Genomic DNA, 20,548 nt, shown 5'->3' on the forward strand with positions numbered 1-20,548 from the left:
AGTGGCTTATATAGGGCTGGTGTCTTTTTTTTTTTTTTTTTTCTCTGACGTCCTAAGTGGATGCTGGGGACTCCGTCAGGACCATGGGGAATAGCGGCTCCGCAGGAGACAGGGCACAAAAGTAAAAGCTTTAGGATCAGGTGGTGTGCACTGGCTCCTCCCCCTATGACCCTCCTCCAAGCCTCAGTTAGGTTTTTGTGCCCGGCCGAGAAGGGTGCAATCTAGGTGGCTCTCCTAAAGAGCTGCTTAGAGTAAAAGTTTTATTAGGTTTTTTATTTTCAGTGAGTCCTGCTGGCAACAGGCTCACTGCAACGAGGGACTTAGGGGAGAAGAAGTGAACTCACCTGCGTGCAGGATGGATTGGCTTCTTAGGCTACTGGACACTAGCTCCAGAGGGACGATCACAGGTACAGCCTGGATGGGTCACCGGAGCCGCGCCGCCGACCCCCTTGCAGATGCTGAAGAGAGAAGAGGTCCAGAAATCGGCGGCTGAAGACTTCTCAGTCTTCATGAGGTAGCGCACAGCACTGCAGCTGTGCGCCATTGCTCTCAGCACACTTCACACCAACGGTCACTGAGGGTGCAGGGCGCTGGGGGGGGCGCCCTGGGCAGCAATGAAAGTACCTATACTGGCTAAAAATACATCACATATAGCCTCTGGGGCTATATGGATGTATTTAACCCCTGCCAGGTTGTCAGAAAAACGGGAGAAGAAGCCCGCCGAAAAGGCCTATTCTCCTCAGCACACAGCGCCATTTTCCCTCACAGAACTGCTGGAGGGAAGGCTCCCAGGCTCTCCCCTGCACTGCACTACAGAAACAGGGTTAAAACAGAGAGGGGGGGCACTTATTTGGCGATATGATTATATATTAAGATGCTATAAGGGAAAACACTTATATAAAGGTTGTCCCTGTATAATTATAGCGTTTTGGTGTGTGCTGGCAAACTCTCCCTCTGTCTCCCCAAAGGGCTAGTGGGGTCCTGTCCTCTATCAGAGCATTCCCTGTGTGTGAGCTGTGTGTCGGTACGTGTGTGTCGACATGTATGAGGACGATGTTGGTGAGGAGGCGGAGCAATTGCCTGTAATGGTGATGTCACTCTCTAGGGAGTCGACACCGGAATGGATGGCTTATTTAGGGAATTACGTGATAATGTCAACACGCTGCAAGGTCGGTTGACGACATGAGACGGCCGGCAAACAAATTAGTACCTGTCCAGGCGTCTCAAACACCGTCAGGGGCTTTAAAACGCCCATTTACCTCAGTCGGTCGACACAGACACGGACACTGACTCCAGTGTCGACGGTGAAGAAACAAACGTATTTTCCTTTAGGGCCACACGTTACATGTTAAGGGCAATGAAGGAGGTGTTACATATTTCTGATACTACAAGTACCACAAAAAAGGGTATTATGTGGGGTGTGAAAAAACTACCTGTAGTTTTTCCTGAATCAGATAAATTAAATGAAGGCGCTCACACGCTTATCACAAGTGGCGTTACCGTCTCCAGATACGGCCGCCCTCAAGGAGCCAGCTGATAGGAGGCTGGAAAATATCCTAAAAAGTATATACACACATATTGGTGTTATACTGCGACCAGCGATCGCCTCAGCCTGGATGTGCAGCGCTGGGGTGGCTTGGTCGGATTCCCTGACTGAAAATATTGATACCCTTGACAGGGGCAGTATTTTATTGACTATAGAGCATTTAAAGGATGCATTTCTATATATGCGAGATGCACAGAGGGATATTTGCACTCTGGCATCAAGAGTAAGTGCGATGTCCATATCTGCCAGAAGATGTTTATGAACACGACAGTGGTCAGGTGATGCAGATTCCAAACGGCACATGGAAGTATTGCCGTATAAAGGGGAGGAGTTATTTGGGGTCGGTCCATCGGACCTGGTGGCCACGGCAACAGCTGGAAAATCCACCTTTTTTACCCCAAGTCACATCTCAGCAGAAAAAGACACCGTCTTTTCAGCCTCAGTCCTTTCGTCCCCATAAGGGCAAGCGGGCAAAAGGCCAGTCATATCTGCCCAGGGATAGAGGAAAGGGAAGAAGACTGCAGCAGGCAGCCCATTCCCAGGAACAGAAGCCCTCCACCGCTTCTACCAAGTCCTCAGCATGACGCTGGGGCCGTACAAGCGGACTCAGGTGTGGTGGGGGGTCGTCTCAAGAGTTTCAGCACGCAGTGGGCTCACTCGCAAGTGGACCCCTGGAGCCTACAAGTAGTATCCCAGGGGTACAGATTGAAAATTCGAGACGTCTCCCCCTCGCAGGTTCCTGAAGTCTGCTTTACCAACGTCTCCCTCCGACAGGGAGGCAGTATTGGAAACAATTCACAAGCTGTATTCCCAGCAGGTGATAATCAAAGTACCCCTCCTACAACAAGGAAAGGGGTATTATTCCACACTATATTGTGGTACTGAAGCCAGACGGCTCGGTGAGACCTATTCTAAATCTGAAATAGTTGAACACTTACATACAAAGGTTCAAATCAAGATGGAGTCACTCAGAGCAGTGATAGCGAACCAGGAAGAAGGGGACTATATGGTGTCCCTGGACATCAGGGATGCTTACCTCCATGTCCCAATTTGCCCTTCTCACCAAGGGTACCTCAGGTTCGTGGTACAGAACTGTCACTATCAGTTTCAGACGCTGCCGTTTGGATTGTCCACGGCACCCCGGGTCTTTACCAAGGTAATGACCGAAATGATGATTCTTCTTCAAAGAAAATGGACGATCTCCTGATAAGGGCAAGGTCCAGAGAACAGTTGGAGGTCGGAGTAGCACTATCTCAAGTAGTTCTACGACAGCACGGGTGGATTCTAAATATTCCAAAATCGCAGCTGTTTCCGACGACACGTCTGCTGTTCCTAGGGATGATTCTGGACACAGTCCAGAAAAGGGTGTTTCTCCCGGAGAAGAAAGCCAGGGAGTTATCCGAGCTAGTCAGGAACCTCCTAAAACCAGGAAAAGTGTCAGTGCATCATTGCACAAGGGTCCGTGGAAAAATGGTGGCTTCTTACGAAGCGATTCCATTCGGCAGATTTCACGCAAGAACTTTTCAGTGGGATCTGCTGGAAAAATGGTCCGGATCGCATCTTCAGATGCATCAGCGGATAACCCTGTCTCCAAGGACAAGGGTGTTTCTTCTGCGGTGGCTGCAGAGTGCTCATCTATTAAAGGGCCGCAGATTCGGCATTCAGGACTGGGTCCTGGTGACCACGGATGCCAGCCTGAGAGGCTGGGGAGCAGTCACACAGGGAAAAAATTTCCAGGGAGTGTGATATAGTCTGGAGACTTCTCTCCACATAAATATACTGGAGCTAAGGGCAATTTACAATGCTCTAAGCTTAGCAAGACCTCTGCTTCAAGGTCAGCCGGTATTGATCCAGTGGGACAACATCACGGCAGTCGCCCACGTAAACAAACAGGGCGGCACAAGAAGCAGGAGGGCAATGGCAGAAACTGCAAGGATTCTTCGCTGGGCGGAAAATCATGTGATAACACTGTCAGCAGTGTTCATTCCGGGAGTGGACAACTGGGAAGCAGACTTCCTCAGCAGGCACGACCTCCACCCGGGAGAGTGGGGACTTCATCGGGAAGTCTTCCACATGATTGTGAACCGTTGGGAAAGACCAAAGGTGGACATGATGGCGTCCCGCCTGAACAAAAAACTGGACAGGTATTGCGCCAGGTCAAGAGACCCTCAGGCAATAGCTGTGGACGTTCTGGTAACACCGTGGGTGTACCAGTCGGTGTATGTGTTCCCTCCTCTGCTTCTCATACCCAAGGTACTGAGAATTACAAGACGTAGAGGAGTAAGAACTATACTCGTGGCTCCGGATTGGCCAAGAAGGACTTGGTACCCGGAACTTCAAGAAATGCTCACAGAGGACTCATGGCCTCTGCCGCTAAAAAGGGACTTGCTTCAGCAAGTACCATGTCTGTTCCAAGACTTACCGCGGCTGCGTTTGACGGCATGGCGGTGGAACGCCGGATCCTAAGGGAAAAATGCATTCCGGAAGAGGTCATTCCTACCCTGGTCAAAGCCAGGAAGGAGGTGACCGCACAACATTATCACCACATGTGGCGAAAATATGTTGCGTGGTGTGAGGCCAGGAAGGCCCCACGAAGAAATTTCAACTCGGTCGATTCCTGCATTTCCTGCAAACAGGAGTGTCTATGGGCCTCAAATTGGGGTCCATTAGGGTTCAAATTTCGGCCCTGTCAATTTTCTTCCAGAAAAGATTGGCTTCAGTTCCTGAAGTCCAGAAGTTTGTCAAGGGAGTACTGCATATACAACCCCCTTTTGTGCCTCCAGTGGCACTGTGGGATCTCAACGTAGTTCTGGGATTCCTCAAATCACATTGGTTTAAACCGCTCAAATCTGTGGATTTGAAATATCTCACATGGAAAGTGACCATGCTGTTGGCCCTGGCCTCGGCCAGGCGAGTGTCAGAATTGGCGGCTTTGTCTCACAAAGCCCATATCTGATTGTCCATTCGGACAGGGCAGAGCTGCGGACTCGTCCCCAGTTTCTCCCTAAGGTGGTGTCAGCGTTTCACCTGCACCAGCTTATTGTGGTACCTGCGGCTACTAGGGACTTGGAGGACTCCAAGTTGCTGGATGTTGTCAGGGCCCTGAAAATATAGGTTCCAGGACGGCTGGAGTCAGGAAAACTGACTTGCTGTTATCCTGTAGGCACCCAAAAAACTGGGTGCTTTTGCTTCTAAGCAGACGATTGCTAGTTGGATGTGTAGTACAATTCACCTTGCACATTCTGTGGCAGGCCTGCCACTGCCAAAATATGTAAATGCCCATTCCACAAGGAAGGTGGGCTCATCTTGGGCGGCTGCCCGAGGGGTCTCGGCTTTACAACTTTGCCGAGCTGCTACTTGGTCAGGGGCACACCCTGGCTGAGGAGGACCTGGAGTTCTCTCATTCGGTGCTGCAGAGTCATCCGCACTCTCCCGCCCGTTTGGGAGCTTTGGTATAATCCCCATGGTCCTGACGGAGTCCCCAGCATCCACTTAGGACGTCAGAGAAAATAAGAATTTACTTACCGATAATTCTATTTCTCGTAGTCCGTAGTGGATGCTGGGCGCCCATCCCAAGTGCGGATTGTCTGCAATACTTGTACATAGTTATTGTTACAAAAATCAGGTTATTATTGTTGTGAGCCATCTTTTCAGAGGCTCCGCTGTTATCATGCTGTTAACTGGGTTCAGATCACAGGTTGTACAGTGTGGCTGGTATGAGTCTTACCCGGGATTCAAAATCCTTCCTTATTGTGTACGCTCGTCCGGGCACAGTATCCTAACTGAGGCTTGGAGGAGGGTCATAGGGGAAGGAGCCAGTGCACACCACCTGATCCTAAAGCTTTTACTTTTGTGCCCTGTCTCCTGCGGAGCCGCTATTCCCCATGGTCCTGACGGAGTCCCCAGCATCCACTACGGACTACGAGAAATAGAATTATCGGTAAGTAAATTCTTATATTTTTTTTATTTTTTTTCCTTCGTTCCTGTCTCTACCTATAGGGGGAATAACCCAGCGGTGGTTCTGCCATGGAAGAGTAAAGGAAAACATATTAACAGGTAAGAATCTGTTATTTCCTTTACCTCTTACATCATAGAGGATGCTGGGGTCCACATTAGTACCATGGGGTATAGACTGGTCCACCAGGAGCCATTGGCGCTTTAAGAGTTTGAGAGTGTGGGCTGGCTCCTCCATCTATGCCCCTCCTACCAGACTCCGTTTAGAAAATGTGCCCGGAGGAGCCGGTCACAGCTAGGGGAGCTCTACAGAGCCTTTCTGAGAGTTTATTTTAGCGTTTATCATTTTACAGGGAGGCTGCTGGCAACAGCCTCCCTGCAGCGAGGGACTAAGGGGGGGAGCAGTGTCCGCCCTGCGGGGTCTGAGCCACTGTCTCCGCTGGCTGGATACTGAGCTCCAGAGGGGTCGGATCGTTCCCCGCCACAGGGGACCGCTCTCCCCAGCAGCATGCCGCCAACCTCTTACAGAGCTGAAGATATGGTGAGTGAGACACCGACCCCCCTAGCAAGCGGGGGGTTGGTGTGAAGATGGCGGCAGTGGGGAGGGAGCGCAGTGAAGGCACAGCAGCACATGGTGAGTTGCTGTAAGGGGCACCCTGGGCCAGCGCTCACCCCCTACACTGATCCAGAAGCCTGTCGGGTTCCGCGGATCTCAGACAGCACATTTTCCTCAGGCCAGTATAATCTATGAAGAGCGGGAAGACAGCGCCATTAAGGGGGCAGAGCTTCTTCTCAGAGAGTACCCAGCAACGTTCCAGCGCCATTTTCCTGCCTGCACAGGGCTGAGAGGAAGAACAGGTCCCTCCACAGCAACTCCAGCTATCTGTACACGGTACCAGGGGGTTGTAGAAGGGAGGGAAGGCTGTATTAAGACTGTGTGTCCTATTAAGGTGCACAGTCAGCGCTGACAAGGGGTCTCCCTTTGCTAAAAGTGCTGTGTGTGGGTTGGCTCCAATCTCTCTTTCCATTCTTGGGGGGAACTCTGTCTGCCCTCACTTGTGTGTGTGTGTGTGTGTGTGTGTGTGTGTGTGTGTGTGTGTGTGTGTGTGTGTGTGTGGAGTGTTTGGTGGTCTCCTTTAGCTATGTCCAGGATAGCACTGGTTTACCAAAGATACCTGCAAGGGAACCAGAGTGGTTTTCCTCTATCAAATCTTGGTTTTCTCAGGAATCTGACTGGGTTGCAAGTAATGAATCTTCAACCCAGGTATTACAGAGCTCTAGGGCAGTATGGCCGGTTTCAGGACGCCTTATTGTATACCCCCACAAATGTGTGCTTGTACAGGTCACACAAGACGACACAGACACAGATACTGATTCTGACACCACAGACGGGGGGATGGGAATGTGTTGCGGGGGTCCGCATCTCTTGCAAAGGGGGTGCAATTGTTGATAGAGGCTATCAGGGATGTGTTGAATGTTAATGATACCACACCTAAGCAGGTTGAGGAGGCTTTTGTCACTGAAAATAAAAAAGCCTTGCTAACCTTCCCTGCATCAAAGGAATTTATTTTAAAATTAAAATTGTACTCCTGCGCATCAGTAGTCCACTGACTTGTATGATTCATGCATTAAATTAAATATATGCAGTTGTGTCCTATTTTTTTGTGTCAGTGTATGCTTTACGTCACTCATGTAATATTCTGTTGGATATTCATACACCATACAGATCAGGATGTACGTACATGTGCCGACTACTATGAATAGTTAAAATTCTTCACATTGATTCCTGTGATTATTGTTGGCCTTATAGTGGCCTCCAATGTCTCTTATTGCACTCTCTTGGCATTAATAATATGCAGCAGAGCAAAAAAAGTATATCCAGTGGAGTTAATGTCTCCCCACAAATTAATTAACCACATGGATTACTGTATCTGTGGTAATAAATCATATTCTCTTCAACACAGAGTGATTTTAACTCTGTGCTAGCAGATTAAATAGATATAATGTAGTGATCTGTATTAATGAGTCACAATTTCTCCAGTAAATTGAATAATTCCTATTCTGTGCCAGCCAATTTATCAACAGGTTCTATACCCATACAGTGTATTAGAGACCACTCACTCTGAGTGTCATTTCTCAATTATCAGTGCTTGTGAACACACAAAGTATTAATTGTGAGTCCTTTATCTATTGCAGCGATTGGGTATGAAGGGTTATACTTAATGTCTATTATTAATTATTGTTCTATGTATGCGTACTCCCTCCCCCTACACTGAAACAGAATTGCTGTTCATATTAGTTACAGCAGCTCACAGAAGTCCTTTTTGTATTTCACGTATTGAAATAATATATCAGTTTACAACAAGCTGTTACTATTTGTATGCTACAAATGTTGCTCTTTCTAGTTTGTGCAATCTAACATTAATTCACAGCAGGCTACTGCTATAAATGTATCACAGTTGTCACTCTCTTTCACCGATGGATATAGTGGTTGACACAGACATATATAGACACTCATACATTCATAATTAGCCCCTCCGGGACATTGGACACATCATGCAAATATTCATATATCAGTTGTGCTTCATGTCAGTGGACTCTGCATGAGCAGGTCACCTGACGTACGTTTCGTTAAGGCTGTCTCAGAGGCAAACCTGATCACCTCCCGGATCTGGTTTAAATACCAGTTACTGGCAGGATGACTAGTATTGTGTGCCTTGTCATTTAGCCTCACCCCCACAACGGCATCCTTGACAACCAATGAGCACACTGTAGACCCAGCTGGAGATTACTGCATGCTGTTAATCTTTGCAGCTTGGCACCCTGTACCTGTTATAAACTTGCCATTTTCTTGGTATCTGTTAAGTATCTGAGAAAAATGGAGGTTGCTCAATTGAAACAGCTGTTGGGCATCTGTTTATGGATATTCTGCATTTGCTGTATTAATGGATATCTTCACACTTCAAAGAGTGCTAATTCCCTGCCAGGTGGAGGTGAGTGGGAACTCTGCAGGGAGGTTGTTCCAGACTACTTGGAGAACTAACCACAGCTCTTTTGTTGCTGAAATCCTTCTGTCTCTTCATGTAATCCCAGACAGACTAGATGTTGTGGAGATCAGGGCTCTGTGGGGGCCATATCATCACCTCCAGTAATCCTTGTTCTACTTTATGCTGAATATAGTTCTAAATGATATTGGCTTTTATGTTTGGGATCGTTCTCTTGCTGATGGTATTGCATGATGGATAAGTACCTACCTGTATTTCTCAGCATTGAAATACAAAGAAACGGGTAACGTTCATGACCGTAGGTGCAGTGGTCGGTCAAGGAAATTCAAAGCACCAGAGGAAAGACACATCATGCTTCCCTTCAAAATCACAAGATCTCCAGCAGTGCCATCAGCTCAGAACTGGTAGAAACCAGTGGGACACAGGTACACCCATCTACTGTTTGGGGTTGTCTGGCCAGGAGTGGTTTTCATGGAAGAATTGCTGCCAAAAATCCATACCTTCAAAGTGGACATAAGGCAAAGTGACTCAACTATCCATGAGAACGTAGGAACTGGGGTGCAGAAAAATGGCAGCAGGTGCTCTGGACTGATGAGTCAAAATTTGAAATATTTGGCTGTCACAAAAAGCAGTTTGTTTGCTGAAACACTGCTTAGCAGTACAATAAGGATTGTCTGCAGGCAACAGTGAAGCATAGTGTAGGTTCCTTGCAAATTTGGGGCTGAATTTCAGCAAATTGAGTTGGGTATTTAGGGCCTAATTCAGTAAGGATAGCAGATTCTGCTAATTAGCAGAATATGCTATCCTTTGGATTGCATCTGGGGGCCGCCTATCACTGGGCTGACCAGAGCCTCCCCCACTTCAAAAAGCAGAAATTGTGAACACTTCACAACTTCTGCTTGTTAGCAGAAACTGGAAACCTCCTGCTGGTGCAGCTTAGTTGCGGCCGCAGGAGACTCACCGCCATCTTCCTGGTCGCAGCGGCTGCGTATGATGTCACCAAGATGCCATGATCATGCCTCCATTCGGCCGCCCCCGCAACGGAGCATTGCCCGCCCCGCGAACTCTTCTGCCTTATTGACAGGCAGAGGCGATTGCATTTTCTGCAGCCACCCCGCATCTTTTTCTCACAAATTGTGGTTGGATAGCTTATTGCGATCCAAACTGAATTAGGCCCTTAGTCTGGATTAATGATGTCCTCAGTGCTGAGAAACACAGACAGGTACTTAATCATCATGCAGTACCATCAGGGAAGCATCTGATTGGCTCCAAATTTATTCTGCAACAGGACACCTAGCCAATGTCATTAAGTACTATCTTCAGCATAAAAAAGAACCGAGTCCTGGAAGTGATGATATGGCCCCCACAGAGCCCTGATCTCAACATCATCAAGTATGTCTGGTATTACCTGAAGAGACAGAAGGATTTGAGCAAGCCTAAATCCATAGAAGATATGTTGTTAGTTCTCCAAGATGTTTGGATAATGCAGAGATCCTTCCAAATCTGTGTGCAAGTGTGCAAATGAAGAATTGATGCTGTTTTGAAGGCAAAGGGTGGTCACACCACATATTGATTTGATTTAGATTTATCTTCTGTTCGTTCACTTTGCATTTTGTTAATTGTTAAAAATAAACTATTAACACTTTAATTTCTGAAAGCAGTCTTACTCTGCCGCATTTTTTTCCACACTGCCTAAAACTTTAGCACCATGTATAAAAAAAAGAATTCCTAGATTTTCCAGAAGGCGCCAATAGTATTACAGGTTGAGTATCCCATATCCAAATATCCGAAATACGGAATATTCCGAAATACGGACTTTTTTGAGTGAGTGTGAGATAGCGAAACTTTTGTTTTCTGATGGCTCAATGTACACAAACTTTGTTTAATACACACAGTTATTAATAATATTGTATTAAATGACCTTCAGGCTGTGTATATAAGGTGTATATGAAACATAAATGAAATGTGTGAATGTACACACACTTTGTTTAATGCACAAAGTTATAAAAAATATTGGCTAAAATTACCTTCAGGCTGTGTGTATAAGGTGTATATAAAACATAAATACATTCTGTGCTTAGATTTAGGTCCCATTGCCATGATATCTCATTATGGTATGCAATTATTCCAAAATACGGAAAAATCCCATATCCAAAATACCTCTGGTCCCAAGCATTTTGGATAAGGGATACTCAACCTGTATAGCAATTATGATCATTTTGTGTCCAGTTGTAGTTCTATAACTCTGAAAATTCCTCTTATGGACCAGTGGACTGATGAGGCAATACAGTATCTTCTCTTCGTCACTCCTACAAGACCCTCTCAACAGAGACAGACACAGAAATGATGCAACGCAGACCGCACTAGGGGTAAAAGATGTCCCCTGGCTGTCTTAACCCTTATGCGGTGTAAGATCTTAACAGCAGTCATTCCCGCTAGTGAATAGTACGGCATTAAACACCCAGTGTGTTTCATCAAAACAGACTTTCTCAGGGGTGTATTCTTACATGTGTCCTTATACAGTATTGCTTCAGTTGTACCAAACAGCACCTCCGAACACTGAAATGTACATGTACTGTCTGTCTAACTGGATTTTTCTAACAATTATTTTGGAATACTGTTTTAATTATTTGAATAAGTTTATCAAGCTACAGTATTTAAACATCTGTTTCTTACGAAAGAGCTGGACTTTGATTTTAGGTGTTCAAATTCGATACAGAAGAGCTAAATGTACTGTAAACTCTAGAACTTGTAACCAGGGCTGTTTCCAGACAAAATGGTCCCAGTGCGAACAGTAAAGAAATGTAAACCCCACCCCCCAATAGACTAAAATGCCCCACACCCCTTAGAAATGAAAAAACTATTATTTGTTTGTTACCCGCAGTAGGAAGAGGGGTCTCGCTAAAATGGCTATGGCCTTTCAGGAAAAGGCTAACATACGTCCCAGTTTTGGACCCAGCACCAACAGACCTCAGCCACCACAGGAAAGAAAAAAAATCTGCCATATTAAGCCATACACAGTAATGCCCCACACAGTAATGCTCCCAGCACCATAATAAGCCATACACAGTAATCCCCCTTGCACCAAATTATGTCCCACAGAGTAATGCCGCTGTCACCTTATTATGCCTTACACAATAATGCTGCTGACTCCATATTATGCCCCACATAGTAATACCTCCTACACCATACATATTAGGCCCCACACATTAATGCCCCCTGCCCCATACATATTATGCACACAGTAATTCCCCCTGCCCTATATTATACCCACACAGACTGTAATGCCCAATCAATCTGTGACTGAACTAAATGATTCACTCGTTACAGCGGCCCAGTGGGGCGGGGTCTTGGTCTGCACGGCAGAGTCTCAGTCAGACTCTGGGTCAGTCCTTGTCTTCCGGCTCCAAATCCTGGCTTTAACTCACACCCATCCAGCGCCACCTCCTCTGTCAATGCTCTGCAGTCTGCAAAATGTCACACGCCCACTCCTCCATGGCATCTCCTTTTACCTTTGCGCTCCCAGTTCATGATGTCACAACGCAACCACATCCTGCTGAACCCAGGGAGCGGAGTAGTACAATTATCTATTGTGTACGCACTTTTATTAACGATGCGCTTTCCCGAGGGTCGTTGACTACTCCCTCTGTTGTCTGTACATGCAGTGAAATTTGGACTGCATCATCCAAAACTGCATGTTTGTGCCGGCGGTGGGGTGCCGTCACTGAACGATATAGTTAGCTATATCGTTCACTGTGTTTGCACTGTATACTTTTCCCAGGAGTCAAGGACAAGCACTAGACGATATCACTCATGGAGCGTGTCATCTAATGTGTACCCAGCTTTATATATGATAACACATGCCGTTTGCAGTCCTGCCATCAAGAAGTTCTAAAATATTGAGTTTTGTAGGATGATTGTCTTGTACAACATTATATGTTTATTGGGTGAATGTACTACAGTATATTCAGAACTTGATATCTTTTGATTGTCATTTCCTACCTTCAGTGCATTCACAAAAGTGATATAAGCTCAATAACCAGAAGAGTTACAGTCCAGCTCTTTTATAGTTCTTAACACATTTAAATATGTAAATGTATATAAAAAAAACACAGAGCAATATATTTCAAGCTATTATATTATAAGCACCAATCTGTGAACCTGATAATAAGCCATTTTTATAATTGTTTTTTCTCTTTCTTTTTTTATTCTTCTTTTAATTAAGGGAAATCACTTAAGGAAATGGAAAAGACTCTGTCAGCCCTAGATATCAAAAATGGTTGTAAAGTAATGCTAATTGGAAAGAAGGTAATATTGTAAATGTTTGCTTTAAATTTTGCATGCCTCTAAACATTTTTCATGGACAGTTTAAAAAAATGCATATTGAAAATAAACACACATGTAAATCTTTTAAATTAAGTAATGCATCAATTTAATTTTGTTATCACAAAATAATTTATACCATAGTGCAGGCAAATCTCCTAAATAATATTATTATTATTATTATTATCCTTTATTTATATGGCGCCACAAGGGTTCCGCAGCGCCCAATTACAGAGTACATAAACAAATAATCAACCAGGAAAACAGCAACTTACAGTTGACTACAATATAGGACAAGTACAGGGTAAATAAACATAGCTACATCAGCAGATGACACTGGAATAAGTATCAGGTGGCAGAAGACTGCTGGATTTGGTGCAGCTGAAGATTATTAAAGTAAGAAAAGGGTAAGCACATGAGGGAAGAGGGCCCTGCTCGTGAGAGCTTACATTCTAAAGGGGAGGGGTAGACAGACAGGGGTGAGACAGATGGGGTACATAGAGAGCGTGGAACAGAGGTTTAGGATGAGATTTGGCTGGATTTGGTGAAGAAGTGGGTCTTGAGAGCCCGTTTGAAGTTTTGTAGAGAGGTGGAGAGTCTGAGGGGGAGAGGTAGGGAATTCCAGAGAAGTGGTGCAGCACGTGAAAAATCTTGGAGGTAGGAGTGGGAGGAAGTAATCCGTAGGCAGGAGAGTCGGTGAGCATTAGCAGAGCGAAGAGGACGGGTGGGAGTGTAAATATCTAGTTGATATATTCATTTCTAAACATTATTTTTGGTTGTGTTTACGGATAGATTCAGGCATACTTGCCTACTCTCCAAGAGTTGTGGGTAACTCCCTATTGTTCAGGTAGTCTCCCTACTCCCAGAAGAGTAGACTGATCTTCCGCACCCCCCGCCCCCACATACACACACACACTTTTTAGGATGTAGAGCATAGGCACCCCAAAATTTTCAGGTTTTATGTCATTTGCACGGGTTATGGCGATTCCTTCGTCTCTCTGTACCTAAGATTTTGATTGTGATTTGATTGTTATGTTTTGGAATGGGTGGTATGCTTTATCCTGACTGCGATAGCTTATGCTTCTTTGGAGTCAGGGAACAGATAACAGTCTCGTACCAGTTGTAAAAAATAGTGTGTTAACAGTGTGATGTCTCATTCCTTCAAATTTTAAATACCAGAACTTTCAACCATGTCCCGTACGCAAGAGAGTTATATGAGTAGTGGTACCTGGAGACACCCAGTTTGCATCTAAGCAAGCCTTGTGGGAACAAAGGAATTCCTTGTAGCCTGGAGGGTGGGGGATACTGAGGGAGGAGGCTTGTTTTGGGACTATATGGGCCAGAAGCACACACTGCTGGTTGTTCACTCTTGAAGAGGAATAACTTTGTGCTAAGAGTGGGAGCAATTCTGCTTCATGGGGTCTCTCTCCCACAGATTCCGTAGAGTTAGTTAATTTAGGGTTCTCGCTTTATTTTTATTTACTCGAAACTCAACTTGTGCATATTATAATTATTGTTTGTGTCTTGCCTATTACATGTTTTCTTTTTGTATACTTTAACCCTGGAAATATTTCTCATTAAATCCTAAAAATGTATCCGTGTTCTTAAGAATTTACGCAGCTGAAAAAACTGGATAGCCCCCCTTCACTCACAAGAAGGCGGGAAACCTTGTGCAGTCATATTTAAAGCTCTCAACTATCACCATAAAGAAACATATGGCTGGCTTCACGTAAACTCCAAACTATATTCTGAGAGGGCCACAAAACCCTCATATTCCATGGCTATTCAGTAGAGCTTACCAAGGCTAGAAAAGCGTTTTCACCTCTATGTATCTGCCTGATTCAGTCCAGTCAAAAATTTGCTTTGCTGTACCCGGCATGCCTTTGGCTCTACAATGGTACCTCCTTCAAGGGCATTCTATCTGTGGCCGATGCTTAATCTTTTCTTGATGAGGAAGCTGAGTTCTCACACGATATTGCTTAATATGGATTCTATAACAGGTTTTCCATTTCTACAATGCCTGTTTTGAACGGTCCTAAGTAATGTTCGGGCTGATTTGACACACACTATCTCCCCATTTTTCTGTACTGTTATTATTCTGGTTTATGCTCCGTGGAGTCAACATGTCTCGGCTTCAACTTTAGGTGTATGATGTGCCCTCTTTTTAAAAGGTTTTCATTTGACCCAGAGTCTAGATGCTCCTTCCCTAGGAAGGCTCTTGCTATCTTGCTACTCATGAGAAGTCTACCTGCGAATTGTAATATGGCCCCTAGGCCTTTCTTTTTTCATGTTTTGTTTTTTATTTTTCTTAGTTTGTTATTTCCTTGTGATTACCTGTTTGTGTGTTTATTCCTCCTCACTGTATGTTCGCATTTACATTGGTGGTTGTCTACTGTATAGCTGTCTGTGAATCCTGTAAGTATTTTCAAGGTTGGATTCCATCGCCCATCCCTAACCATCCATGCTATAGATGACTGCTCTTCGTATAGTTAGCTGGGATGTGGGATGGATAAATCCCCCCCCAAAAAAACACAAGAAGATATTACTTTATTTGCATAAACTACGCTTACACTTAGTTTTTATAAAAGAATCTCATCTAGTGTCCTCGGAGGTGTCTAAACTTAATAATATTATGAAGTGTAAAGTTTTAGTGTCGGCCTCTTACAACTCCAAGGCAGAGGAGTCATTATTTTAGCCAGACAACACCTTCCCAGAGAGGTTCTAAATGTAACCTCTATGTCAGGTTTCTGGTTTTATCTGTTCCCAGAGGGGGCACTAGTGGGTCAGGACTGGTGCGGTGTATAAAACAAGGAGGCTTGATAAAAGTCCTGCGCATAAGCACTGATGTTTATTGTGTCACAGAGTAGTTGGAAACAGATGGGATGATATACAGTGGATAGTTACTTGGAAGCCAATAATAACAGAAACTGAAGCATGGATAATAACTGGTACAACTGATAATAGTAATAATGAACAGTAACTGAGTCCAAAGGAAATGTATATTCAAAAGTCACTGATAACAGAAATAGGTAATAATAATAAATTGAATAGCTGGATGCAAAACAGTACTGTAGTAATAATTGAAGAAAAGCAGAACTACGGTATTTTGTAAAAGCACACAGTCTCTATAAAATAGAAATACTTTGGCCCCAGCCTGTCTCTGCATACAGCAGCCTGTAGTGGGGATTCTGAAAACGCTGCTTGGCCCATAATGAACATATACCTTCCTGTACATTTAAAGGAGTACTGACTTTGTGTTTTGCCTTAAACCATCTGCTCCTGTGGACACAGTGGACTCTCATATTTCAATACCTCCATACATTGTGGGATTACTGGGCTCTGCTCAGCCCTGTGCTCTCTGGCAATAGGAGTCACTGCTGGTCAGGTCTCTAGTTTTTTCTGTGTTGCTCCTCTGTGATGTCCATGTGAGACACCCTTATTTCACTGCAAGGCACTGGGTTCTACCCCATCTTCACAGTTTTTTCTATATATCTATACATTGTCGCTCTGAGTTATTGCGGACATGTCTAACAGAAACCGTAAAGCTCCCGCTGGAGACTCCTCATCTTTTTTCTGCCCTAAACGGGTCAAAAATGTGAATCAGCACCCGGTTTCACCAGGGACTCTGCAGGATGTGGGGTCCTCCCCGTCCAGATCCAATTCTGCTCACTGTTGATGCCAATCCTTATGATTCTCTAGTACAAAGGATTGCGACCACATTCAGAGTTGAACTGCATGCGGCCATCCAGGAACTTTAAAACGCATATATCCTCTCTGGGATATCGCACTGACGCTTTAGAACGTAAGACTGATGATATCTGCAGTTATCAGGAGGTTGTCACGCAGGAAGTCTCGGAATTGCGGTCTGAGATCGACCTCATACGCGAACAAGTCGATGACCTTGAGAATCGTTCACGCAGGTCCAATTTGTGAATGCACAATGTGTTGGAGTCGATAGATGCAACTGCGCTGTCTGCGTATCTCCTGGGCGTGTTTCGTCAATTGCCTCCAGACCTTTCTGAAGATCAATTCCTGTTGGACAGAGCACATAGGGCTCTCCGTGCAAAGCCATCCTCGGATCAACCCCCGAGAGACATTGTCCTACGCATGCACTTCTTCCACATTAAAACAAAAGTGCTCAATGCTTGCCATGGTGCCCCTGCTATCCCATATAAAGGATCACACCTCCTCATCTTTGAGGACCTGGCCCCATCCACTCTAAAAAAAGGAGGGAGATGTTACCAGTCACCAAAGCCTTACACAACCGCCAGATTCTATATAGATGGGGGTTTCCGTTTGCCCTACATTTTTCCTTCAATGGTCGGAATCATTCTGTGAAGAATCCTGACGATGGCTTGTCTGCTCTCAGGCGACTGGGGCTCTTCTCGACTTCTCCTCCTGTATCATCTCCAGACTCTCATGAAGGCCCCAAGTCGAGATCGCCTCCGCGTGCTGAAAGGTCAACCGCCTGATGACTACACTACCTATTCTCAAGAGTTTCAGGTTTATTGCAAGGACTTGTAGAATTTCTTTCTCCGTCTTAATGTTATAGAGATGGTGTTTGTTTTCTTGTTTCTATTGTATTTGTGCTTTTTGCCCCTTCTCTCTGCACAGTGGCATGGGGCTCTCCTTTTACAATTTCACAGCCTGCTTGCCCGGCTCATTATTTCACTGGCCTTGTGACACTATCGTGCAGGTGTTACGGAGTCTCCTCATGCCACTGTTCAGCGATACTAAGATTGTTATTGTTAATATTATTTGCCTATCTCTATTACTTGCAACATGTCTTTGTCCTCATATGTTCGTTTATTATGCTGGCGATAGTTTATCCTGACACACTAGGGTACAGTTCGTCCTTCTGCTATGGCTTTTCCGATACTGGAATGGACCCTCTTTAGTTTGAGTTCTTTAATGCCCTATCTCCATGTACTTGGGGTTTCCCCCTTAGCCTTGCAGGCCTTCCCACGCCCATGTTGGTGACCCACGTTCTATTGTTTTGGTTTACTAAAAGTTGGCATACCCCCTTGAGCCGGGTTCTCTACTGGAATCCCCCATGACTCTTAATATTTTCACGTTGAATGTCAACGGACTAAACTTCCCCCATAAGCAAACCATGGCTATCCAATTTTTTAAAAAGCAGAAAGCTGACATAATTATTTTACAAGAAACGCATTTTAAAACTGTACATCCCTCCTTGGCTTCGAGAGCTTACCATCAGACTGATGGGGTCCTGGAGGAATTTTTCTCCTTGAATTTCACGGACGATATATCACCGGCTATAGTTTGGGAGGCACATAAGGCCTCCATCAGGGTCATTTTATTTCCTTAACTAAAGCCCAAAAACTACAGGATCGCCGGGCAGTTGCGGACCTTGAGCACCAAATCAAACAGTTGACGATTCGGCATCAGCAGACGCTCCTTATATAGCAAACTTCTGGCTCTCAAAGGCCAATTCTACCAAATCGTATCTGCTAAAGCCGCTAAGACCATGCGGTGGTTACAACATAGGTTCTACTCTAAGGGTGACAAAGCTGACTCCCTCTTAGCTTCCCGCTTGCGCGCTCGTAAACAGAGGAACAGGATCCTTTCGCTAAGAGACCAACATCACAAGCTGACTTATGACCCTCAGAAAATAGCAGACTGTCTCAAGGAATATTACCACTCACTGTATAACCTGCCTACTCCGAATGATTCCATTAATCTGCAGGAGCGTATTGACAACTTCCTTTCTTCTTGCCCTCTCCCGGTTCTCTCCAAACAACAGACAAGTTTGCTCAATACAGAAATCACTGCTGAAGAAATTGATTTTGCGATCAAATCGTTGAGGAATGCCTCAGCTCCGGGCCCAGACGGTCTACCGGCTCTATATTATAAAAAAATTTAGTAGAATTCTGATCCCGGCCCTGACAGTATTGTTCAATGCGATTTTAGCCGGCACGCCCTTTGATGGCTCCACTACTAGAGCTGAAATAGTTGTCATACCTAAATCTGGATGTGACATCACGGAGTGTGGTAGCTATCGCCCATTATCGTTGTTGAATTCTGATCTGAAACTGTTTGGGAAAATACTGGCAAACCGTCTTGCGGGGATGATCTCCTCCCTGGTTCACTCGGACCAGGTCGGCTTTATCCCTGGCAGACAGGCCTTTGATAACATTAGACGGGCGATTGATACACTACACTTTGTTGACTCATCTAAAATCCCCTCCCTGGTGATGGGGTTGAACGCTGAAAAAGCGTTCGACCACATATCTTGGCTATATATGGATTGCACCTTTCGACGCTTTGGTCTTTCAGGTCGTTTTCTCACTGGAGTAAAATCTCTTTATGCTTCCCCGTCAGCTTGTGTTCTAGTGAATGGCCTACTGCCCCCTCCATTCTCGATTACAAATGGCACGAGACAGGGTTGTCCTTTATCACCCTTAATTTTTGCCCTAATGATAGAACCCCTGGCGTCTAGTATCCTCAACTGCCCGGATATCTCGGGGATCAAAATAGGCTCTTCTCAGTTTAAGATCTCTCTATATGCTGATGATATTTTACTTACCCTCTTGAACCCTTTTATCTCTTTCCCAAACCTTTTTAAAATGATACAGGAGTTTGGTGTTATTTCTAATTTTAGGATCAACGCTGGTAAGACAGAGGTTTTGGACTTTCATCTGCAAGCCCAGTTAAAAGCTTCCTTAGCCAGGAACTTCAAATTTGACAGGAAAAATCCCGCTTGAAATACTTAGGCATATATCTAACCAGACAATATTCTCAGCTGTATGTGGCTAATTATCCTGGGTTAATTCATAGTGTTACTAGTGATCTCCTAAAGTGGTCTGGTCAATTCATTTCATTGGCTGGTCGAGCCAACGCCCTGAAGATGAATGTCCTGCCTCGCCTATTGTACCTCTTTCAAGCGCTCCCAATGCGGATCCCCTCACATGTGTTTTTAGATTTGCAGAAGAAATTCTCACGCTTTTTATGGTCGGGCAAAATACCTCGTGTTCGACTCAAAACTCTATATAATGAGACCAGAGAGGGTGGACTTGGGGTGCCCAATATTAAATTGTATTATTATGCGGCCCATCTTTCCCAGGCCGTTCTCTGGCATTCGCATATATCTTCCCATAGATGGGTTCAATTGGAATCCGAACTTGTTCATGTGCGCTCCATCTCCACCCTTCTTTGGATCCCCCGCTCTCATAGGCCCCCTGAGTATACTAATTTCCCATCCATAACATTCACCATCTCGCTCTAGGACAGGCTAACTAAGATCTTTGCTCTATTGTCCTCCCCTCCCTCTCTTTCTCCCCTATGGGATAATCCACTGTTCGCCGGAGAGGTAGGGATGCACATACCTTTCAGCACTGGTTAGCTCATGACCTTCTGTTTATCAATGATATAGCATTATTACGTTCTTTTCCGCCTTTTTCAGACCTGCAGAGTCGATATGGACTCCCACCACAATGTTTCTTCCAGTACCTGCAATTACGTAGCTTTCACTTAGCTTTTCTCCAATCGCATAGTTCTTTGACCAGATCCCCTCTGGAATCAGTATGCTTCCTTCGCTCTCCCTCTAAGGGCCTTTTGTCAACAATATATCGCCTCATGATTACTCGTAATCTACCCGTATTGGCCCCACACGAGATGGCTTGGGAAACTTGCAGGACCACATGGGGGTGGACACCTGGGAACAGATTAAACAGAACTTAGTTTCTTCTGCGACCTCCAT

The 20,548-nt window shown here is 45.1% G+C and overlaps 1 protein-coding gene across 6 annotated transcripts in view; it reads left to right on the forward strand.

The window, feature by feature from the left end:
• BAG1 (BAG cochaperone 1) overlaps window positions 1-20,548 on the forward strand; it is a 253,268-nt gene that overhangs the window by 109,144 nt on the left and 123,576 nt on the right. For 5 of the 6 annotated variants that reach the window (XM_063922747.1, XM_063922749.1, XM_063922751.1 and 2 more), the window contains 2 exons: window positions 5,546-5,602; window positions 12,731-12,813. In XM_063922747.1, the coding sequence (XP_063778817.1) occupies window positions 5,546-5,602; window positions 12,731-12,813 (140 nt within the window). The remainder of the gene's footprint in view (window positions 1-5,545; window positions 5,603-12,730; window positions 12,814-20,548) is intronic. The other variant, XM_063922748.1, reaches the window with a different exon arrangement.

The sequence above is a fragment of the Pseudophryne corroboree genome, chromosome 5 (assembly GCF_028390025.1).
Source record: "Pseudophryne corroboree isolate aPseCor3 chromosome 5, aPseCor3.hap2, whole genome shotgun sequence".
Lineage (NCBI taxonomy): Eukaryota > Metazoa > Chordata > Amphibia > Anura > Myobatrachidae > Pseudophryne > Pseudophryne corroboree.